Source organism: Cygnus olor, chromosome 10, assembly GCF_009769625.2.
Source record: "Cygnus olor isolate bCygOlo1 chromosome 10, bCygOlo1.pri.v2, whole genome shotgun sequence".
Taxonomy (NCBI): Eukaryota; Metazoa; Chordata; class Aves; order Anseriformes; family Anatidae; genus Cygnus; species Cygnus olor.
In genome coordinates, this window is record NC_049178.1 from 16,495,374 (window position 1) to 16,521,106 (window position 25,733).

The following is a 25,733-nucleotide window of genomic DNA, read 5'->3' on the forward strand; positions in this document are numbered from 1 at the left end:
TATTTAGCAGTTGATACACTTGACGCAAACATCTGTACCAGGAGGCAAGTCAACTCACATGGCCCACTGCTTGTGTTTTCTTTCCTTGCTATTCTACCGGGTATTTCATACTGGTATTTGCTTTAGATTTTCAACAACTTGCCAAATGGTCTACATGACTCGATCAAAGTTAGGACACAACACACAATATTATGGAAAATTTGGCTACCACCTTGCTGTAAAACAGCACTCCACAGATGGTTCCTTGTAAGTAGAGAACTACAGCTTTTTATCAAGATACACTACCTCAACGACAGTCCTAACAATTCATCCCTTTTGCTCTTCAGGATTGCTTTTAAAAGTTCCATATAAAGGTCCCAAGCACAGAAAAATAATACAATGCCAACAGTTGACTTTTAAGAATTCCACAGTAAAAATAAAAAATGGTTATACATTACAAAAAAAAAAAAACCACAAACATTAAATGGAGTACAGAAGTTATTCTTTGTATATCAGTGATGTATTACAAACATCATTAGTGTTTTAGCTACTAAGAAATACTGAAAAGCAGCATTTTACTTGCTAAATTACTGACAAAACTGCTACTAAAAATGTGTCTTGGTGTACAGTCATTTACCCCAAAGTGACATTTTTAAGATAAATAATTGATTTCATTTAAAGCAGGTAATTATTAACCAAACTTATCATTTTCTAATTTCCCCCCCAAGAAGTGTTATCTCTAGCATGTGTCCTAAACAAACCCACAAGAATCTAAATCATTCTTTATTTTTTCTTTCTTTCTTTCTTCCTTTTTTAGCACAATCTATTTTTTTCCTCCTTTTTATACACAAATTTCTATTGTTTCACAAGGGAAGACTTTTTCAAATTTGTCACAAATGTAGCCATTCTGATATCAACAGATTTTTCTTCAAAGCAAATTGGATACACAGCCTCCAGACTACAATTTGAAAGATGAACATATTGAATACATGAGAAATGAAATCAGATAACACACAATAATTTTCTCTTACACCATTGCTCTGAAACTGAACAACTACAATCACATCCTTTCTTTCAACTAACACAAACTGCCTTTATGATATTACCTCAGTTGACTCTTGCAGAACCACGTCTGCATCTGCTAAAAGAACTTTTTAAGCAGCAGCAACTAAAGTGAGGTTAGGCCCTGCTTGCTGGTAGCCTGCAGCAAAGATGAAATATCAATAATTGCCTGATTTTCAGTATAGAAAACATTTTTAGAAATGAAATAGTTTTAAATAAAGCCCTAGTTGGTCACAGAATAATGGCTTATGTAAAATGAAATGATCCATGCTTCAAGGCAGCCTGTACTGTATCCCAAAAGGCTAGGATAAAAATAAAAAAATATAGATAAAAATATAAAATTATAAAGCCAATGAGAAGACGACAGAACAAGGCATAAAGGTCCACCATCCCCAGCACAAAGCACTGTCCATGCACCTGTAACCTAGGAAAACAGCAGAGGGACAAGAAATACAGAAGAAAGAGAAGAGTATCAGAGTGAAGAACCTGAACCATTTTGTGAAATAAAGTAATTTCCCCTAGGAGTGGGATGTTTCATGGCTCTGTGTAGTGCAGCTCTAGAGAAATGCTTCAGCCAGAACTGCAGAAAAGGTGTTGATGGAGAGAACGAGACACCTAAGGCTCTGACCTTGGCCATCCACATTAGTGATGTGTGCTCTATGCAATAAACTTTTCATGAAGCTCTCAACTTTCCTCTAATGAAAGAAACAGGGCAACAAATAAAACTAAATATTAAGAGTGGATTACTTTCAGCAGAGTGCTGCTGCAACCTTCTGCTCTCCTGTCCAAGGAGCGAAGTGATGAAGTACTGCAATACCACTCCTGTGACACCGCAGACTTGGTGGTTAGAGTTGGCAGCCTTCTGTCGACATCTCCAAGGAACTATCCTGTTACACAATCAATTAAGCAAATAGACAAAGAAAGAAAAATCTTGCAAATGAGCAGGTAGAAGATCACGCACATTTCATTACTATTACCATTTTTCTACATGGCTTCTTATCATTCACCTAAGTCAGAACAGTCATCAAAAATTAAGATTTAATTCTGCATTAAACAAACTACGAGTAGCTTTAAAGTGGTTCAAAATCTACGTAAATCAAACACAGCCAGACTTCTATTGCTTATAATATTGACCTCAGCCTGTAAAGCTATTACACAGGCATTCAGATTTAAGGTCTATGGATTTGCTTTCAAAGCTTTCCTTGGACGCACCTGACTTGACATGGAGCTTCTCAGTGCTTGAGGAAGTCTGGATCAAAAAAAAAAAAAAAAATATATATATATATCATAGACTAAACTTTATAAAACACTCGTAATCTGTAACAATAATTCGGAAGCATTTTTTAAAGGTTTTGTTTTTCAAGTGCTACAGTGCAGAGTATCCTTCTTTGAAAACACTCTCCAAAATACCCAAGAGCTGCCAGCTAAAATTGTTGGTTTTGAAACTTCAGACCATCTGTATTTGAAATGAGCATTCTGTAGATAGATATTTGAACCTTTACCATGCCAAGACATGCCAAAGGAGGGAGTCTCAAATGTAAACACGTTCTGCCTGCATGGGTATAGACACAAACATACAAATATAAAAAATACACTAGAAAAAGTATTTTCCTGCAAAGATGCACTTGAAGTCAGAATCAGCCTGTTTATTTTTTATGCTTATAGCATCCATTGAACTAGCACACTGTTTGGCTACAAAAGAATCGTCTATATACTAACCCACTCTAAAAAGTGGAAAAACATTATAAAAAATGGAAAAACATTAGTCCCTTTAAAAAAAAAAGTTATTATTTTTAATTTGTAGTCGGCATTTCTTACACTCTCAAACATGATGAATTATTATAAAAAACAATACAAGTAGCAAGATCAATTGGTATCTTCCCATTACTTCTCGTATTCACTACCCAACAAAGCAATTCAGCCATAGAGTTGAACATGCACCTTACAATCTCTAGGGTCCTAAAATCATATGGCCCAGTTATGTTGCCAGACCCATTTGTGCACAAAATATACATGAAAAATGACTTCTAGCTGCAGCATTTCACAGTATATAAAAAAAAAATCCACTTTCCAAACTCATAGTTGAGCAAAAAGTTTACCATATCTCTTTATTTGTAATTTATGCAGAAAATTAATACACTTTGTAAAAGATCGTCAAAGTTGTTTTCCTGTTTGGGGCTTTTTTTTCTTTTTAACAAAAGATAGCTTTCACACACTTCTGTTTTTCCTGCTGACAATTTAATCTCCTCCTCTTGTAAATATGTGCCTCTAAGAATAAATCATGTTTTATTATTAAAAATAAAAATATGATTCAATACAAAGCAGAAAAGCCAATCCCTATAAAGTTTCCCAACACAGCTTTTATATGATGATTCAAGTATGCACCCAGCAAGGCATTTAAGCAAGAATAAGAATATCCTTGCTGTACATGGGACTGAATATTAATGGATTATGTAATGCATTTAAAATGCAAAAAATGCACAGCTTCGGCCAGTTCCTGAGAAGTAAAACCAATGGTAACTCTTTATAATGGCAGTATTCTGTAATGAGTACCTGACATATCTGAGAACTATTGCCTATATTAGAGCCAAAATAAGTCCACAAAATTAATAATGAAGTACCATTTTTTGACCTCCATAGTCAGGTCAGTTTTACTCCTAAGTTCGTTGATACAGAGGAAAAAAATACCGCCAACAAAAAAAAATCAACAACTTGATTTTTCCATAAATGTATTCTGCTTGGAAAAGTGCCTGCATGAAGCACACCAGGGAACAGGAGTGCAAGCAGCCCATATCACCTTGCCCTTTGTTTAGATTGTCAGTTTTTCCTTTTGATCTTTCTTTGCAGTTGAAAAAACAAAAAATGATTTTCCCTGTTGAACTGAAGTCGAAAAAGGACAATATTTTATTTAAGATCCTTCACTCCCCCACGTAAGCCTATTTCTTTATTTATATACAAAAGAAACTATCTTTTTGTTCTCCTAAAAAATATTTTCAAGTAGGGAATGCTCTCAGTGGACTGACTGTGGTTTCATAAAAAAAAGGAGGGGCTTAGACTCCCAATATTGGCCTCCTGCAGAAGAGCACACACCTCAGAAACCTTCTGGAGCTACAGAAGCTGAGCTTCAGGAAAGCAACGGTCATGCTCGTTAGGTGTTTGCATCAACCTAGGTTACTTGTAATGTTATGATCAAAATCTTGTTTGTGGGCAAAGAGAAAAGCACAGTTTATATAGATATAAAGCCAAGACCATATTGCCAGTATATCCATAATCTTAACAGTCTAATCAAAACTTCATGATTATTCCTGAATTATTACAGAAAAATGAAGATCTGTATATGAAAACATTTCAATTAATAACACAATTAAAATTTTTATATGTGTATTTCTTAATTTCTACCCCTTTCCTGGTGTTAAACTTGTCCTTCTAGAGCTCTCCTGGGTCCTATGGCTTGCAGTTTCATTGTGGTCTAGGGTGTTACAGTGTTCTTCAGCTTGTGGAGTCCTTTGCTGGAAAAAATACGATGTTCACATTGATGGTTTTGTCTTCCTCACTTTAAGATCCATACACTTAAAATCTATTTTTTTGTATTTTATTTTTAAAAAATGGTCCACAGGTCCACATTGATCTGAAATTGCTATATACAGTGCCTTTTAGAGATGTTAGATACCAGTTCTTTGCTCTCTTTCTTAATCCGAACATAGTTTTGTCCAGCTCTAGGTTTGCACTTCTTTAACTGAGCCAAAGCCATGGATCTCCAGCACTAGACTGTACTAAAGCTCCTGATTTTACTCATTGGTTTACAGTTCTAGTAAAATACAAGTAAAGCCAACAGAACAGCTGTGCTAATCTCAAATGCTGTGAGATTCGTCCATGTCTCACTGAAGACAAGATATAGTTATGGTTGCTTTTAAGAACAGTCTTCAGTCACCAAAGGAAGCAATGACTTCTAGCAAACAAAATGTTACATTGCATTTCATGCTTTCACATAATTCTCAAAGATAAACCTTGTAACTTCACTAAAGGTTCTGAAGTTTCTTCCCACTCACCATGCATTCAGTGAGCCCCTCGAATATCTTGCAGCAGGTAGTAATACCATCCATTAACATATTCCAATAGTAGTTGATCATTAAATGAGAAATATTGTGTACACTAAGAGATTAGCTATTAAATATATGTTTTAACCCACTGCCACAAAAAAAAATAATTACTGAATTTGATAATTCCTTCAATCGCATTTACAACTTGCACTTCAGAATAAAGTGCTGATATTGGCAGAAAACAAAAACAGGCTCCCTAACACTCACAGGTACTATTGGTAATAGTGGACTGCAAATTTGCTGTGTTACCTGCATGCATTCTTGAGATGCTTGAAGAAAGCAGAGCTCACAGACTGCCGAGCTGCCCTCAAAGCTCGAAGAAAGCTGAGGACACTTGCTCTCACAACTGCCCACTCAGAAGCACGAGAAGCTCCTGCCCATGGCAGGCTGCAGCGTACAGACATCCAGCTGTTTCCCTTGACTGCTCCAGTCCTTTTAAACTCTCTTTTTCTGTGAATTTGGGAAGGCTTACACAGCTTTGCTCAAGCATTTCATTAGAATCAATTCGGCATTTGATTTGTCACACAGAACTCTATTCAGAACAGTCCGGTGGAGAGCATACCAAATGCTGTGTAATTGTGACCAAAGTCTGTAGTGAGGCCAACCACCGAGAAGTTTAAACCCAAAGAATACAAACTGTGAGTCTCCTTAAGCTATGTGATCCTCCTCTTTAAATCCTGCAACAAGGAGGATGTGTAAGACAACCAAATTTAGTTACAAAAAAAGGCAATTTTTACATCCACCAGGCACACATGCAAGTCTCAATTATTATTGGTTCTGACCTGGTTATTCAGAAGCTTACTTTCCTTCCTCATGCACTATCCTGTCCTGTGTAGACCTTCCCTAGCCCTTTGAGGGCAGGCACACATCCTGCTCACCAGTACTAGCAGCTGAGCATTCGCATCTCAACCTCCAGTCATTACCTCTTAGCAAAGATATAACTACATATGTTACGCTCAGACTTCAAGTTTTCCAGATTGCATAACATTAAGTTAGCCTACAAAAATGGATGCAAGGGCAACAGGGAGGCATTAGCTTCTCATTTGGCAGTCAGCATTTACAGGGAAAGATGCATCTCGACATGACGTTGAAATCAGCAACGCTCAGTTTCATTTAGGCTTACTGCAAGATGAGCTCTGCAGGGACTCTGCAAGCAGGTATTATGCTTGGAACTAGAATTCTATGTATTTTAATGAAACTGCACATACCAAGCATCTCTGTGAGTGAGCAGCCCTATGAAATTCCAAAATTTGCAGCTTTCTCAATTACTCAAATATCAAGGGAGTTTTTCTGGTTAAAAAATTAAATTGCAATAAGCAACAACTGTGTGTGCAAAGACAAAGAACGTGCAGCTGATTTGTGTGTTCTGAACCTGTGCTGAACCTGCAAAGGGACTGACATATCAGGTGAGTAAGTACATCTCAGATGCTCGCATTTATGTTCAATGCCATTCAGCTACTGCTCAGCTTCAGACGAGCAAGACTGTGAATCAGATCTGTGTTGAACTTGTCAGCAGCAGAGGATCGTATCTATACACAATCTTTACAACCAGGGTGCAGCTGAGAGACCTAAGCACCACTCCCATGGCCCCTGCTATGAATCCCCTAAAAACAGATTAATTCCCAGACATCCTAACAACTATTAAAAACTGGTTAATATTTTATTAGCTTAAGGGCAGCAAGTTACTTTGAAAAGAAAAACCCCAAAAAAACCACTTTACAACTCTTGTGCACTCACTCAGTCATGTCTGCCTGGTTTACGAATTTTAAGAGGTAACTACTGAAAAAGAACTTTACAGTATATTATTACTTTCTTCTACACTGCAGAAAATAGTTTTGGATTTTATTGAAGTGTCAGGTATAGAATAGGGCAATTTTTCTCTAAGAGTCAGAATTTTTGCATGATGCTTTGTTCATGCTTCTGCCATCTCTTCCACTGCAGCCTTCTCACTTTGAGATCACGTTCAGACCTTCTATTTGAGAAAGTATAAACTATATATGTGAGTATAAACTATATATTTGTAAAACAGTGGCCACAGCTTACTCCCAGAATGTCTCCTGTGATATAATTTACCTAATATAATGCAAAAGAGGAGAGATTTAAGTAGCTAAAACAATTCATAGAGACAAGAGAACACACAATTAATGTTGCCTTGCCTGCTGTTAACTGCAGTAATTACTTGTTAGTTGTGTGGGAAGGAATGTAATGTATCCTATCATATAGGCAAGGCCAGGCTGGATGGGGCTTTGAGCAACCTGGTCTAGTGGGAGGTGTCCCTGCCCACGGCTGGGGGCTGGAACTAGATGACTTTTAAGGTTCCTTCCAACCCAAACCATTCTATGATTCTCTGACTATTTCAGTGATGTGCTCCTGTCAAATTACCTCTGAACCTAGCCTTTAAAAATATCTCCCTAGTATTTAACCTGACTGGTTTACTTCCTTTCTTCATTAGCCTAGAGTTTTCTAAAGGAACGCTTTGTGCACTCTATGGAGGTTTGTGTCTATCACTATTTACAGGATTCTTGATGTCAAAAAGTGTAAAATATAGCCATAAATCAGGATCCATAACATTCAAATTCATAAAACAAACACAAAGCTGTATGAACGCAAGAGAAGCAGGACTCACTGGGAAAATAGACAACATGAAATAAGAAAATACATGAAATTGTTTTAATCCCCAAACTGTAAAATAACTTTTCAGTAAGGAGGTATCTTTAAGCATGTAGCAATTTCTTATGGCTCAAAGAAACAACTATTTAAATAAATACTATCTGCATATGGACTTCAAATAGGAATGTCACTCAAAAGATAAAAATAAGCAGCTATTTATAGCACAAGTTAATTACCATATTTAAATGGCACATTACTTTATGGCATGTGATGTAAGTTTGTATTTATAGATGAAAATTTGTATAAGAAAATATTTTTTTCTCAGATAATTAAACTTGCTGAATCTTGTAAAAAAATTCAACCATGGTAAAACGAACAAAATGGGATGCTGGACCTGCAGACAGTATCAGGATTACTGTTATGATACTCTTCAGTGAAGCACAATACTCATACACCTAACAGGCAATGAGATCAAGACAGCTACTGCTCAGATACACAGATGAATGGCTGGAGGGATGAAGGGATAAGATTTGACAGGGAGCAGAGCGAAGCACAGTGAAGTAATGATGAATCTTCCCAGTGACTTTAATGAATTTAGAATGGGACTAGGCAAAGCAACATATTTTTCCTCTTCCCAAAACACATTAAGAGCATAAAATAAAATATTATATGATCATTTATACAACAAGAAACTAGATGGACTGGTCAAAACCACTAAGCCATGAAACTATACTTCTGATACAAAAGAACTAACTTTCCACAGAAAGTTTCAGCTGTTCAAGCATCCAACTTTTTTCTTCCTCCTCCAAAATCAAATTACTTTGAACTTGTTTCGTCCCTGCAACGATGCAATGCTCCCAGGTGTCCCTGCCCTGCGCCCTGGCTCCAGCAGCACCCCGTGCCCGATGTGCCCTCCACTGTGCACCAGGCCGGCCGACGTGACTCAGGAGATGTATTCAGGGCTGGAAGTTGGTCTGGCCAGAAGATGAGGACAGCCACGGTCATACAAAACACCAGCAGCACCATGGCAATAACTTGAAGCAAGGTTGTTTGATTTATTTTATTTTTTAACCAAAAATTAAGACCTTCCCAATGAAGAAAAACAATTCTGCACATGCATCATAGTTACACTGCTGTAGCATTTCCTCCTTACTATCTATGACCTCCTCCTCTTTTTTCCTTTCCTTTACATTTTTTATTGTTTACACTGTAAACATCTCATGGCTGCCTTCCTTTCCTCTCTCTGCAAAAATCCTGGGTTGTTCTTAAGCATTTAGAACAATAAATATCTTTAAGATTTATGGCCTAACGTTTGGCTCTATTTATCTTACTCAGGTGAGCGGTCCAACTGAGCACAAGGGAGGTGCAAGAAAAATGTTCTCCTTCACAGTGACACAGGAAACAATAGCTGCCTTCACAGCGGGACGGGGTAGAGTATACCACATACGAAAAATCCAAAGTTGACCGTGTGACCTATAACAAACCAAAAATCACTTAAATAAGAGCACAGCTAAACTCTGGAACTAAGCTGAACATGATTTTCACTAGATGTTTTTCATGATGACATTCTTGAGGGTTAACACCTCATTTAAAATATACAGTGATGCACAAAGTTAGATAGTATCTCCCCACTGAATCCAGCAGGGTTACAAAGGCACATTTCATATTCATGAGCATGTTAAAATGTTTTACTCTTTTTAAACTGCAAATATTTGAAGATATGTAGATAAACATATTTTAAATTCACAGCACTTTCTCAAATATGAAGTAGCAGATTAACAAAATGTCAGATCATCCTCAGCTTCAAAAACTGTTCTACCATTTTAGGTGAAGATTATCTACACAAAAAAAAATCACAGCCTCTTATGATCATAGTTCTCAGCTGCTGGATGTATTCAGACTATCAACTTGTAACTTGCTCCCATCTTTGAAGATAAAACAAAGCTCTTGCAAGTCATGCTAACCTTTGCCAAATACCAGTTAAGATTACTCCATAGACAAGATGAAGAAAAGAGGGAAAAGAAATCGTGGTGTGGAGGCTGTATGTTGTGAGCTCTCTGAGTGTTGTACAAGCTCAAAGAGATTTCTAGCTTGGTTCAAAACCATGTGTTTTTATAGCAAATGTACAATCAAATATCCTTACACATCAATCATAACCCATCCTAAAACACCACCTATTCCATAAAGACCAAAGGTATACCAAATTTAACAGAAACAATTGACAGATCTAGAAAAAATGCAATTTCTTTGATTGAATTATATACTGAAAGTGGTTATCTAACAATTCTTCGCTCCTGCTACACTCTGTGTCACCTGTGGGATGGTGGAGATCAGGGAAATTATGATGGCATCAAAGTAGGGCAATAACCAGAACTGCCACACTAAAATCTCAGCAAAAGAAATAGTAAAAAGATTGAACAATAATTCAGAATTCAGTTAAAGAAAAGCATCCGAGTTAAGAATTGTTCTTTCAGCACTATTTTAACTATTGATTTGAAGGAACTTATCACTACTCTAGCTTCACTGTTTGTGAAGTTTCCCTATTTAATTCTCCCTAAATTTAGTACAGTTCCTCCTCCCCTTTATTGTGCCAGCCTTCTAAGCCCCAATTACAAAAAAAAAAGTCTCTACACATACCTAGAACAATGGGTAACAACGAGATGATAACCACATCTAATGTCATATTTGTCCCCTTTGCAGATGAAACTGCGGCCACAAATAAAATCAGTTTCAAGTTTTAAAAGGACCACAGTATGGAGGGGGGGAATAAATAAGATATTTCTTCCAAGCACCTACTACCAAGCTGCTCACCATATGAAAGAGCTTTGCCAGTAAGGACCTAACAGATACTATAAAAAGGGATTAATTACAAATTATTCTTGTCTCTAGACGGTCATCATTCTGCTCTTAGAGTTCATATTAATTCAACACAATTTTACTACTAGTACTCCCGTTAGAAAAGCTTAAAATAACACATATTACAGACATACGGGTCTACACTCCTGACATCCTTATACAAGGGATTATATGTCAACAGGTTGATCACCTGGATGATACAGCACTAAGCAGTGAAGACCCATCAATCTGAGATTTGTCACCTCAAGTTTCTAACCAATAAATGCTATTGCAAAATTAATACTTAAAACACGTCTCCTGCTGAGAGTTTATACCATGTAGACAAAAGAAGTGAGATTCTGCTGGTCCAGGTCAGCCCAAAGATCACAAAACCAACAACACAGCCAACAAAGTAATGAGGACCAGAGAGGAAAAACCGCAAACTGCCAGCTGAGAACCAGAACTTTTCTATCGCAGGTTTAACCAAGAGCATGGACAGTATTTATTATCAAAACTGTGCTGAGCTCTAGTTAATATCAACACATTTATTTTAAAAATAAATCAGGCTTCATCAGAAATGAGAGAATTCTCAAGGAAGTACAAGTTTTGTACGGTTCTGGGCAATAACCATTATTTTGTCCCATATACTTTGTTAAAATACAAGAGACAACTAAATGGTCGGTAGGCCAAGCTGACATTTCGTTCAGTAGCAGAACAGTTTATATCAAATGATTTGTATTCAGTTCTACCTTGAAACACATTCAGTGATGCAGTCAGTGATGGCAGAATCCTAAAACAAACAAACAACAACAGAAACCAGCACAACTCATTTATCTCCCATCAGAAGCAGACATTCCCAAAAGGGGATACACTGTGGTATTCAGATAAAAGCAGCCACTATAAATACAGGTAATATAAAAAAAATGGCTATTTGGTGTCACAGATGGATTTTTACAACACTGCTTTACAAATTAAAAACAAAACAAATGCTTTATCACACCCTTTCCAAAGCAAGCCAGAAAAACAAGGGAAAAAAAAAAAAGAACTTCAGTTTCAGTAATCAACCCCAAACATTTTAAAGCAGATGGGCATCTAGAGAGTGTAGAAGGTGTGATTTCTCTCCTTTACACAGCTGCTAGAGCTGCAGAGAAAACAATGTTGTTTAGTTTTTCATATCTTATACATAAAACGTGTCTAATGGTTCTGATTTTATGCGTGAAAAAATGAAAATTTCATGCAGCTGCTTCTCAATTACACATCTGGTTATTGTTTTGCAGCTGCAAAACTACCTTGAAGAACTGTAAAATATGGTGTGACAAGTCCGGAATAAATACTAGGAGTCATATTGTACCTTCCTTGTGATGTGTTGAATTTTTACCACCTTTTAGAATTCCTGTATCAAGAGCTATGGCTTCTCTCACCTTCTTCTTTTATAAACAAAAATCCACTAATATATTTAACACAACTGAAATTTGTAAGTGACCACTTTCTATGACAAACTTTAAATATGAAATTCAGTGCCCCATTTCTAGAGTATTTTTTCCTTTCCTTCCAAGTAGCTATTTTGGTAATTTGATCAAAAATCCAACACAGAAAACAATAAGTCAGCACAACATTAGTGTCAAACATCTGAAATGAGATTTTGATTTGTTAGCCCCCTAGCCATTACTCATATTACTATAAATCTATTGAATATGAAGACATTTGGTGACAAAGAATGGTTATAAAATACCTAACTACTGTAAGCAGTCTCAAGCTTGCATTTACTGACTGACTCTCAGTATGTAATTTTCTAACAAAGGGAGTAGATAAGAAACACAAAACAGATTTGCTTTTCATAACCATGCATTTGAAATTAACTATTTCAGTAAGTTCTCACTAGACATAGGGTCTCTCGAAGAATTTCCATACCTAAAATATTAAAAATGCTAAAATTTGTAATTTAACTTGAAACAAAGAGGCTCAAGAGCGCAATACCCAGTGGTAAGCTTTCACAAAATCTTTTATTAATTTTGTTTCAAAAAGAATAAAACTCAAAATCAGTTAGGCAAGCTACAAGCTTTATTTCTTTGTCAGTTTTTCTGGCATGCAGGACGCAACACGTGGCTGTTATCAACAAATGCACGTGTTATTTGACAGCTCTCCCTTTTCCACACAGGTGCTAAGGGCTTCCGGGGAAAAACATTGCTAAGCTGAAGAGGAGGAACCAGGCATGCAGTACAGCTAAGTGAGAGACCCCCTGCAGGGTTTACCAAGGATAATACATTGGTTAAGTACTGCTCTTCTTAATATTTTGCTCCTTCTCATCCACCTCTGAAATAGTTCCTTTGCACAAAACCCAGAAGAAGGGCAGAGAACAAGCAGGAATTACAAGATTTATAAACAAACAAACCACACACACAACAAGACGAAAACAGCAGTAGTATTTTAAGGCTCATGTCCAGGGAGAAAGGTCCTGCTACACAGTGGTGCAGAACAGCTGCTGTGTATTAAATCCTCAAACGGAAACTCTAATTCCACCTTGAGAGTGCCTTTATGTGGTTTAGCTCCCAAGACAGATTAAGTTAAAGCACCTAAAAGCAATCTTAGAGTAAATGAAGAATGTCCACAAAAAGAGCTAAGTAAAGAATAATTACTATACTCCAGCATTGCACTATAGCTGTATCACAGTAAATTCGCCACGACTTTCCAACAAAATCCTTAGCAAAGCAGGCTTCCGTGAATACAGCCTTTTAACAACTTACCTAACTCTTCTGATTCTGATTTTTCATTCAGTAGATGGGGTAAACAAACTGGATAACTGACATAACAATCATTAACACCCCCACCACCACCACCACCAAAATTAAACAGTAACATACAAGATGTCACTTTCATAACTCTTAATCTAGTTTATCATTTACATCATTTTCATACAAGTGAGATTTTTAATATTGTTGGCACAACTAAATTTGGAAAAAAGTCAAAAAAATCAAACCATTTAAAAGTGGACAAATACAGAGAAAAACATAGTAAGAACTGTTTACTAGTCACTATTTATTTTCTATACACAGAAAGCTTAATTTCCACAACTTGTCAAGTGGAAGTTCAAGCAAATCAATTCAGGAAAAAAAAAGTGAGTATGTACATATACACAGTGCCTTCTAGGCAGAATAGAGCTGTTGCACTAATTTGTTGTAATTAATTAATTTGTTGCAGGATGAGATATAACAGACTTCCACACAAAAAAGGAAGAGTCTTCTTTCAACCATAAGTCAGGAGATGGAAGACGGCATTAGGGAGAGACGAGACAAAATGGATACTATAAGGAAAAGGCTTTAAGAAAGAATAGGAAATTGGAAAAAGGACAAACAGCAAGAAGATTAAAACCACAGACCACAGCAAGTTTTGTGGAGCTTTGCAATGGATGATGAAATACATGAAGTGCATTCAGGAGGTGCCAATGAAGCATAGATTGGAAGTAACAGAATAATAACAGGTATTTCCTATTGTGAATTTGCAGCAAAATGCAGGTACCCTCTAGTCTTGGATTTCACCACTTTGAGTAGGCCAAATCCATTAATTGAAAACCTGCTAAATGCAACAGAGAAATATTCATGCTCAACAATGCTGAACAGGGTCCAGAAGAAACTCATCCACCACTAGCTTTCTATTAAATTTAAAAGGTTGTTTCTAAATAGTTACCCATTGGAGAATAGAATCATATTAGTCAATAACTTATAGCATCATTTTGCCTGAAAGGACAGTTTTAGAAAGCCGTAATTTAAGTATAAAGAACTTTAATAAAAGCTGTCAGAGAACATAAGAGGAGTTATGGGAGAGCAGTTTCCTCACAGAGAACAAGCTTGTTGCACACAGCTCCACAGAACAGCATATTTCAGCAACACGTAATTTTTCACCACATGCAGAAAGCAGAACCCAAGGGACTCTAAAAAATAACCAGTTAAAACTAATAAGTACATTGGCTTTTTTTTTTTTTTCTTTGGAGAAATAACATTATGCACAGGTGATAAATTATTGCTACACAGTGAACCAACCACACAATGCAAAGAAATATGGAAATCACAGAAATGCAGGAGGCAATTCCTCTCGTACCTACTCTGTCAGAGAAAAAGGAAGAAAGGAAGTTAAAGCATGTATGCAAAGCCTACGATGACAGCAAGAAAGATCAGCTAAATAGGCAAGGAATTCACAGACTGAGGAGTAAATTGAGCAAGTCACTTAAACTTAATTTGAAGTACAAATGGCTGCTCTGTACAGGATGCTCACAGAAAAGCTCCTCTTGGTATAACAAAGAAGAACCTAAATTCACATTTCTAATCCCCTCAGAAACACTAAGTTTAAGGGTCTCTTCATTTTTCCTAACATAAAATCTTAGATTAATTGTAGGTAGCACTATCACCACCAATTTCTTCGTAATCTATATAAAAAGAGAAAGTTACCAAGCTAAGGACCCATTTTTGATCACTTCTAAACACATACCGATTTTCAGGTGGTTTTCCCGACTTGTGTTGGAAATTAACTTTGAGACAAGGGATCTAAACCAGCTTCTAAAAAATCAAGTGTTTCATCTAAAGGAAGAAATCCCCACGTGCTGAGATAGGAAGGAGTGGTGATCACATGACTGAAAACTTTCAATATTCTACGAAAATGGTGAATAATAGGTGACAGGTAAATGACCACATAGAAAGAGGCTTCAATAAATCCCTGCTGTTGTTTATAAAATGTTTTACCTCTCCAGCCTGATATAAAAAGCCTGCCTTTAGTCCAGAGCTGAATTTTGAGTTCTGTCATGCATAAGGCAATAGAAATAGGATGTGCAGAGACTACATTTTCTTATATTCTTCTAAAAAAAAAAAGTGAATAAAGGCCTTGCACTCAATTCAATTGCACTTCTCTGCGATAAGAGTGTGAACACTGCACCTGACTGATTCCTAAATGTAATGAAACACTCTAAGTGCCAATGGGCAGCACTCTATTGCTTTTGTTAAAAATCAGGAAAAGAAATGCATGCCAAGCTTCTAGCATCCATTTAGGATACTCAGCATTTTCAACCACCTCCATAAGTTTTCTACTGATTCTAAGAGCCAATTGACAGTACATAGTAACACCCTCCAGCATAATCATAATCCCTTTCAGCTTTGTCCATCTACTAGTTTAAAACGAAGGTTCCCTTAACAATTTCGCCATCAGACAGAACGTAAAACACAGTGCCCAAGTTGAAGTAGACTTAAGTGCCTCTGGTGGGGAAGGCTAGAGAAAAATGGATCCTGAAATGATGCACAGTGCATCTGCCCAATCCAAGCAATGAAAATGCTCACATCCTAATGGCGTGGGTGTATGTATACATAGATAAGATTTTTTTTTGCTTATATCAGTACAGCAGTATATGAAAGAGATGCAACAAAAAAAGGGAATGCCTTCTCCAGATAAATAAACCCTGAATGGACCACTGCATCAAGAGAAAATCAGATCAAAAGACTTGTGAGTTAATACAGGACCAGCCAGATTATTTTACAGTTCTAGTACCTCCATTTAACAGAGAATAAAGTGAAATATTTGGGAGCTGAGCATTTGTCTGAAATGTAAGAACTTGTTTACAGATTGTGTTTCTTCAGATGGCAGATCAAGCAATACCTTATTGATGTAGCAAAACAGCACAACACCTTTTTATTTCACTCTTGAAAACTTAGGAATTTTAGCATGAAACACAAAGTCATTTGTAACTGTGTTTCTTGGCATTCTATAAATATTGCTTTCTCTACAAGACTTACACCTGAAAATTGCTTAGCACGTAAAAGGCACTGAATTCCTTGGGGCCTAATTCTGTATTCCTTACAGTACTAAACTTCTTTTGAAGTCAGTATTAGTGATGTCATTTTAATTTTCTTCACATCTGCCATTCTTATCTTAGAAGAAAAAACCTTTAATTTCATTAAAAATTCCTTGTAGACTGCCTTTTGTACTGTTGGTAAGTTTTGAAAATATTTCTGAGAAAATTAATATTCAGTGTATTCAGTATACACAATAAAACAGAGAGCAATAGAGGAAATGAGCAAATGATAATAAAACTGCTGATACTGGATAAAGGTAAAGCCTTTCAAGAATACATGCTTTAACACCTTTCTGACAAGTGAAGACAGCAGTAAAAATGATCTGATCCCATCTTTTTCCACTGCATCAACGGGAACTTCAATAGCAAAACTGGCAACTACAGGCACAGTAATACATGCTCAGTCTTCTGTATCTGACGGAATTGTGATTTTATTTTTAATAAAAATTAACACTTTGTAAATAACTTCAGTATCAGCAATTTCTGTCCCATTATTTGTACCCCTCTAACACAGAGAGATCCACATGAATGACAATGCTGTAAGATTATCAACGGAAAATACTGCTTTTCCCATACGCAAGATAACATGCCTATAGAAAGAACCTCCTTTCACAAGAAAAATACTAAAATTTTGAATTGCAAGTTTTGATAAAAGACAAAAATAGGATAAGTTGAGTATGCTGGCAAGTATCCTTTCTTGTTTTCAGAATTGAAAGATAAGGACAGCTGCAATGTGGCATATAATATCAAAACCCCAGATTTTTGAGTAGTATTTGGCGGGGTGATTGGCCTTTCCTTTCACCATCTTTCATTGCAGAATGCCTATCTATTGAGAACATCCCAAAGCTGCCTCCATTTGTTATTTTATTTTGGAGTATTTTGTGCCTCTTGTAGGCTAAAGGTTTTCGTTTTGCTCCTAACTTTTTACTGGGCAGTTGTATATTCAAAAGACAACAGCCTGCATCACATTGCGCAGATAAACCTGAGTCTGAAGGATCGTAAAGGAGCTAAATCTGATAAAATCTTGAAACAACAAAGATTACAGTAGCAAAACTTGTGTTCTTAATGCTTCGTTTTCAAAGTGCATGTTAGAAGGAAGACAGCATACTATCAGAATGATTACAAGGATGCTGTTAATTATTTAGTGGATTGATGGGGTGTGTCAATCATTTCAACATGAAATAGCTTTCATACTGTAAACCACAGTTCTTTAATGCCCAGTAATGTAGCATGTTTGAATGCAATTATATAAGATGAAGAAATGTATCAGTGACTGGCAATTTTTTGAGGTGTTAACAAGCCAACCTAGTGAAAACACACAAAATTTACATGACAGTTTCATTAACTACAAAAGTTAATTTTTATTTCTTTTATTTGCCAGAAAAAAACATATAGACTAAGCATTTCTGTGATTTGCAAAACAACCAAGCAAGAGGTTATTTAAAATCTAGCATCATAAAACAGAAAAGGTTCACTGCCTTTAATGGAGCAATTTATTTCTGCAAATAGTTATAGGGATCTAGAATAGTTATAGTTATTGGATAGACTAATCCTTTTATGAGCTCAATCATGAAGAGGAGAGTTTAAGCGCTGAAAGATTTGTGGAAAACCTGCCACAGCCTCACTTAGCATTTCTTGATTTTCTCAGATGTCCAGATGCAAAGAAACCCTCCAATTTTATGAGCTTTGCTTTGTGTCAGCTTTTTACAGTTTGCCCTACCAAACGACCAGTGCAGTAGCATTTAATGCTTCGTTTCAACTACATTTTCAAATATTCTGGTTGACATAAGAAGGTTTTGATTACTGAAAAATGTATCATCTTAATGATGTTACAGAGATTTAGCAAGCCATTATGCTAATCCTACTAAGCTACTTGAGGTCTGATGAGATCTTTCATATCAGTAACTGAAAAACAGTTAACTAAGTGGCCTGCCCGTGCATTATGTAAAACATTAAAAATCTTCCTGTTGTTAGACAATTAGACTGCAGTAACGGCTTTCTTCCAGCATTTTGATGTATGGTACATTAATTTTAACAAAAGCTAAATTAAAAGTGGAAAACCATGCAAAATACTAATACTAACTTCAGAAAAATAGAGACTTTTTAACATGTAGAACATTTAGAATCGGGTGACAAATGTACTTAAATAAGTTGCTTGAGGTAACAGGTATTACATTAATTCCTTTCTGACCTATATTCTCATCCTATGTTCACTGCACTAAAGCGAGGATGCCACAGAACATAAATGATGTTCCAGAAGCATGGTTTTCTCTCCCAACCACTACCAAATCTTTTTGTGATAGTAGGTAATTGAATTCACCTTTTCTCATTTCTTCATATGGAAAAATATACATGTGGCCAAACAAGCGTGTACATAATTCCTTATTACATATTTTATTTCTTCACAGAAAGAACAGTTGAGGTTGGAAGGGCGTGATCGTCTAGTCCAACGCACCTGCTCAAAGCAGGGTCTGCTACAGCAAGTTACCCCAGACTGCGTCCAACTGGATTCTGAGTGTCTTCAAAAATGGAGAGTCCAAGATCTTTTTCTTCCTTAGTTTTTTAATAAAGCAAAATTTTGTTTGAAAACAACTTTCTGCAAGTTCATTTACTTTATTTACTTAAGTTTTATCAAGTATATATCAGCCATTCATAATGTTATTCTCAATTCTGAATTGCCAAAATGACATAGTGTCAATTATAAACTGCATGCTGTATGTTGCCAACCTTTAAGAAAAAGAGTTCAGAGAAAATACTACTGTTAAACATTGTTGTTCACATATGAAGTAAATATTTATGGTCAGGATAATATATTAAACCTTTTCAATAAACCTCAATTTGAAGATTGTGTACAACTTATTAGAAAGCAATTTATTTTCCAGATTGTTATCTGGTGAAGCAGATTCCTCCCATTATCAGTCAACTTACTTAGTCTCTGAGCAGCCTCCAGGGCATCATTTGCAGAATCAGCCACAAAGAATCTCTGAACTGTAACCCCATGGTCTGCCATTAGTTTTTTGCTTTGGTACTCCTGCAGATTCAGCCATCGTCTAGGGGTTAATTGAACAGCCTAGAAAAATGAGAGGGGAAAATAACATAACGCTCATTAACAACAGTTCCTCAGACAGTCAACTGAGCTCTTCAGTCCTGCAGTTATCTCAAGTCAGCAGCTGAACAACACTGTTTCAGAGAAAAGGTAAAATACACATCGATTCCCTTAAAAGCATTTTCTTAACATTTGTGCATTCGAAGTATTCAGAAAGCTACAGAAGATTTTAAGCCACGCAAGGGTCACTGGTGATCTCTGCTAGAAATAAAACATCTTGCATTTAATATCAACAAAGATTGGCAAACTTCATTTGAACAGCAATATTTATTTATGGTTTTATGTTAGTCTGTACTATAAAGATACTATTAAAAGACCATTACCTTAAAACAATTTTTTTTCCATATCAAATACCTTTATTTACACTCAATCTTACAAAAATTCTCATTATAAAAATGGTTCTACTTATTCTATGCATATTTTCCAGCATCTCCGGGAAGAAAAACAACATGGAATAACCATCACCCCGTATTAAACATGTATGTAGTATCAGTGGTCTGTTACTTATGCTTGGCTGGTCATAAGTACATCTTGTTGAAGAAGCCAGTACAACCATGCCAGCCACGTGAGGCCAACAACTAGAGAACAATTTACACCATTCTTGATGGTGGGAATTCTCAACACACCAGCTTAGATGTTTCTGCATACAGAAATATTTATCGTGGATACAAAGATAAGGCAGAGTTATACACACAGACATCATATTTGCTAGTTTCAGAGGTTAAACCATCGACACTCTCGACATCGCTGGTTCATTACTGAACGATTTAAAGAAAGTACACTTTCTCCACAGGGGATGACTCGTTACAGATAAAAGCAAGAATTAAGGAGCTGTTAACACCCTGTTAACATCACATACAGTTCTGTAATTGTTGGTTTAAATTCAGCAACAAGCACAACAGATACCTTAGGCCCAGCTCTGAAAAAACATTTGAAGTAATGTGGGTTTAAGTTGTTTTTTTCTTTTTTGTTTATTTTTTAGTCTCAATAACAAACTTTTTTTCCCCTGAAGATGTTAAAAACACACCTCTGGAAGTACTATTTCTTGATAATAACATGCATTCCACAACAAATAGTTTATGTTTGCATAGACGTAACATATCCAAGTACATCTGTATTTTAGGTATCTCTCTGGACCGGTGAGCCCCTCTACTAGCAATTCCAAGAAATTACTCTGAAAGGTGTCACTGACTCCTGGCAATGGCAAAATCGCAACTTATGCCAGCAAAAGATGCCCATCCCACATGGAGAGGCAAACTGTTGGCCTACTGGCAGAGAGCCCAGAATCAGCCCTCGGTTCCTCCCAAAGTTAAGGAGCACAGCACGCAAGTTAGCACTGCATATTCAGAAACGTCAGACAAAGGGGATTATTTACTACACTAATACTTCCATCTCTAACAGCATGATAAAAAATAGTATCCTAATGAAACTTTATACTGAAAACAAAAGCCTCCCTGCTGAAGCCTTTCAATAATGCATGCCCTTTATCACAATACTAGAATTTTAAATGCTGCACTGTAACAAAAGCAAACCTCTGTCTGCTCTGCTTGGTTTGAAACATAACACAAGATTAAGACATAAAGGAAATACAAAATACATTGTACAAAATACAAACTAAAATGCACTTTTAGTTTGTATTTCCCTATAGCCCGTGTTAGGCTCCAGGAGCTATCACTTGATGATCACTTCCATGAGGGAGTAACATGAGGAGCCGAGAGGAGCCCTGAAGGTCAATACCAGCCTCACCCAGAAACGGGACAAGGAATTCCAACCAAAAGTTGATACCACAAACCAATAGTTTCTGTCAATCTACTGAAAAGCTTTGAGTGTGACTGGCAAAAACACCATTTTTTTAACCATGACAATCATTAACCTTCTCTTTTTCACCATTTCTCTAAAGACTACAACATTGTAATAATAAGGATTTCAGCACACAGCATTACTAATACCCACACGTAATCCACATGTACACACACACTGAAGAGAAGCATCATCTGAGAGCACCTATCATTTCATGTATCTGGACCTGTACAGTCAGCCAGGAGTCTACCGATGCGTTATTTGAGCACTGCCATGAGACTAAGAGACATTTGCAAAGGCCCCCTCTTTCAGCTGTAAGAAGCAGCAAAAGAAAGAACAACCCACCAGCCATCAAGCCAACCATGCTTGCAAAGGGAAGGAACAGAGGAAGTTCGAAAAAAATGCACATCTCCAATATTTTCAGATCTGACTTTCAGGGCTCAGGGGAAAAAATAAAATTAAAAACCCACACCCCTAACTATAATCAACTCAAATTAGAATTAAAAATAAACCAAGTCAACAATTCTAATTTAAATCTGAAAGGAAGAAATCTTGATTTAAATAATCAACTATATTCAAATTCTGTACCTGTACTTCCCAAAGAAAGGCCAATTCTCCTTAGTTGGAAGTTGGAAGATTTGAAACATAGTAAGTCAACACTGAGCTTGACAGCACTTCTTACTTTTATTTGTAAGTCTTATAAATTCAGTTATTTTTGTGTTACGCAATCTTGTATTTCTCATAGGACCACAAAAATTTTGATGACTGTTTATAATTTAAGAACAAGTCTTCAGAAGTAAGCTGTTTTTCACCACGTAGAACAATAAATCTTAGTTTCACACAGGTATGTTATTCAGCTGATGTAAACCAGATAAACCTAAAGAAATTACTCAATTTTATTTTGGGGGCAGACTTGTGTTGCTGTTACTTGACAAAAGTATTTCAACACAATTTGTTTTCAAATTTTCTGCTTGGATACGGATTAAATAGTTAGGAGCTTGCAATACAGCACTGTGCATCAACTGACACCTGTGGTGTTAGCTCAAACCAGCAAGTTTTAAACGATAAAAATCTCTGAAGGACTTCGTTCTATACTACAGACTGCAAAGGGTCACCGCCTAACGAAGGCCACCAGTGATAAATCACAACATTTGACAGGTAACGGAGCAGGAAAGCAGCCGAAGCTCTGTTTGCTTTATGAAGAAAGCCCATCTGCCGAGTCCAACAGCTCCAGCAGGATCCTGCAACCAGCTCTGGTCTCTGCCACGCTCCTGGTGTGTTACAGAAGCTCGTGGTGTAGGTACACATTCTCCAGGTGTAAAATTAATATAACTCAGTGCTCCACAGGGATTCTCTCCAAATCATTGCTGAGACATTAAAAATTATGTTACATATACATACGTAAACACGCATGCATACAGAAGTCTGTTCGTGTACAAAAATTCAGCAAAGTTAAGAAACCATGGGAACATTTCTTCTGGAAATAATGAACCAGACAGGTTTGAGGAACACTGTCAGAAGTAAGAGCAAAATTCATTTGAAAAAATTAGCAAAGCAGTCCTAAAGGTGACAAAAAAATCTGGCCATAAAACTTTGGTATGGAGAAGCCAGCAAACATAAGGTTAGTAAGCATGTACATTTTTTCCCATCTTCCTATATTTTATGGTTCTTAGAGAGACCATCTTCCTGAAGGCCAACTGAAGACTTTCAATCAAGGCTTCTGACAAAAGACAAACTCCTGGTTGTGAAAGAGGCACTTGATAAGATGAGTTAGTACAGCCTACTGCTGCATAACAGAGCACAATGCATTGAAGAAACCAACAAAGACAAAGTTTGTATTAGAAGCTCTGAAGAACAAGGAATATAAAAAATGCTTTAAAGCCCTTGCAGCATACACACCATATGTCTTGAGAAGAGTGAGCAAAATAAAGCAGTTATAAGAGATGAAAACGCAAAAGCCTTGAATCTGAAGATGACTACTCTTCCAAGACTATCTTGAAAACACAAAACAGCTGTAAACTTATGCGTTTAAAGCTTAAGGCACGCACAAAAAAATGACTGTAAGATGTTAGAAATGTGAGTAAGCAGATGATTCCCTGAACTAATTCTGAGTTCAAAGATGTTTTCATTGCAATAAATGTCTGAAAGATTTAAGAGGGAGAGCAATAAAAAGAAATCAGTACAAGAATCTTGAAAAATCCTTGCCAGATGAAGTTCTCACCCCTCTCAAATACATTTATACCAAGCAGTCACAAGAATTCAAGATGTCCTTGAAATACTTTAAGCTTCTTGGGCATCATAAATTTCCATGCATCCAACATAGAAATATATACCCAGTCTATACCCAGCTGACAGTAACAGAGCTACTGCACAAAGGCACAGCCTTAAAGACAGCCTAAACAAGAGTCTACAAAGTTTTGGAAGAAAGCTATTTCCCAGACCTACTCTTCTATGGGCAGCTGTAATCAACCCTTTCCCCCAGCCATTTTTTAACTGACATTTTTACTTCTCTGCATGTTAACTACAATTTCTATTAAAAAAACCTAAGTCACTCCAGTGAGCCTAAATTAAAGAACTGAAAATCCAGACAATATGTTTTCAGAGCGGAACAAAGAATTCAAACTAAGGGTTTCAGTCGTTTAAAAGCAAGTTCTTATTAAAAGGACAAAACAAGTAACATCCATAGTTCTACTGAAAACTTCCAAGACATCTCATATTGAAAAAAAATAGCTTTTATATGAGCTTTCTATGTATGTTGTCTGTTTATATACACAGTATAGACGGAGATAAACACTAGTTTGAGAATCATATATGCCAGGTAAGTTGAAAGGGTGTTTCTTCTTTTCTTTTAATCACAGGCAGAAGCAAATAAGCATTAAAAATGAGTTTATGAAAATAAGAAAAAGTCACTACTGCTACACATATTTTTATATAATTTATGATTTTAAATAATTTTAGAAAGTTTTAAAGATGAATTAAACTCTTCCTAGTAAGGTAATTCTTAAAGATTAAATTTCTAATATAAGTGTTTATCAAAGAGATTAATACACTTAAATAGGTCTCTGTTACAATTGATAACATTCTTCTTAGAGCCTGACAACAGCATCAAAAACCCCAGAACTAAAATAAGTGGGATCAAAGGCCTCAACTGAACAATAAAATGAAGTAAGACGAAGACAGAATTATTTGATCAAATACAAGTTTCACACTGGGTTCTCTCCTGCTGGATGGATTTATTTGACATTTTCTACAAGCACTGGGGATTCATGTTTGGGGTTCCCCTCCAAACTCCATCTCCCTCTCCACCTTCCCAGATTTTTGCTACTAGTCAGATTCACAATAGTGTAGACCAAAGGTGTAGAAACAGACGAGGACTTTGAAAGCACTGTTACTAGTAATTGAGTGTCGTTCTCAATTTTATTCTCAACAAGCCTTCTGTTCAGTTACTTCTTTACACACATAGATAACATGAGTTTGGTCCAATCACATATGTACAGTGCTACCAAAATCAGTGATGCAGGCATATAAAGAAGTTAAATGTCTTCTCTTGACCACCTTATAAGACAAGGTGTTTTACATTGTAATGGTTTATTGACTACTGCTACAGAAAAAATTGATTGTTCCCATAACCCGCATAATCTCTTATTTTACACCAGTTTGTTTGTTTGGGTTTGTTTTATATGAAATGCTAAAGACCCTACGTGAGTACTGTATTTGGAGAGCAGTCAGATTAGATTCTTCTGCTACTCTCAGTTTGCCATTTCTGGAGCCGGCATTATTTGAATAATATGAGCTAAATTACTGACATATAATTTACAAGTGTCATAACTATGGATTATCTCGTAACTGTTATACTGGACAGGTCAAGTGAGGAGCAAAACTGGAGTGCTTATGGGGAAGTCTTTCAGATGAATCCTGTAGCAAAAATAAAAAGTGTTTAAGATACATTACCTAAAATAAAAGCAGCTAACCAAAAATCTGTTTGCTTACCCAAGACATTCTACAGCATTCCAGTTTATTTGATTTTTGTGCTCTGACCTAGAATACAATTCCAAGCTCATATGAGAGAAAACAGATACACAAAGATGACAATAATGAAACGGCATACCAGTCATCAATATAAGAAATAAACTTCTTATTTTTATCGACATACAACTGTTGTAATTGACAAAGTTGTAGCAGAAGTTCCTATCAAAAAGGAGCATCAGAAATACAACTAAGGGGGGGTGGAGGGGGGGCATTTGACAAACCAGCTCAGATACCAGTACATCTTACTAGACCATACGCTTGAAATATACCACATAAGAGTTTGTTTCTTTTCAGTGTCTTATTTACATTTGCTGGCAGTGCTGATGTAAAAAATAACTATTAGTAGTAGAGTTGGTCTGACAAGAAACAAAAATTTAGA

General features: G+C 36.4%; 1 protein-coding gene across 1 annotated transcript in view; it reads right to left on the reverse strand.

Annotated features, from left to right (window-relative positions):
• SUCLG2 (succinate-CoA ligase GDP-forming subunit beta) overlaps window positions 1–25,733 on the reverse strand; it is a 115,064-nt gene that overhangs the window by 74,034 nt on the left and 15,297 nt on the right. The window contains exon 2 of the mRNA XM_040568463.1: window positions 19,348–19,489. Coding sequence (XP_040424397.1) covers window positions 19,348–19,489 — 142 coding nt within the window. The remainder of the gene's footprint in view (window positions 1–19,347; window positions 19,490–25,733) is intronic.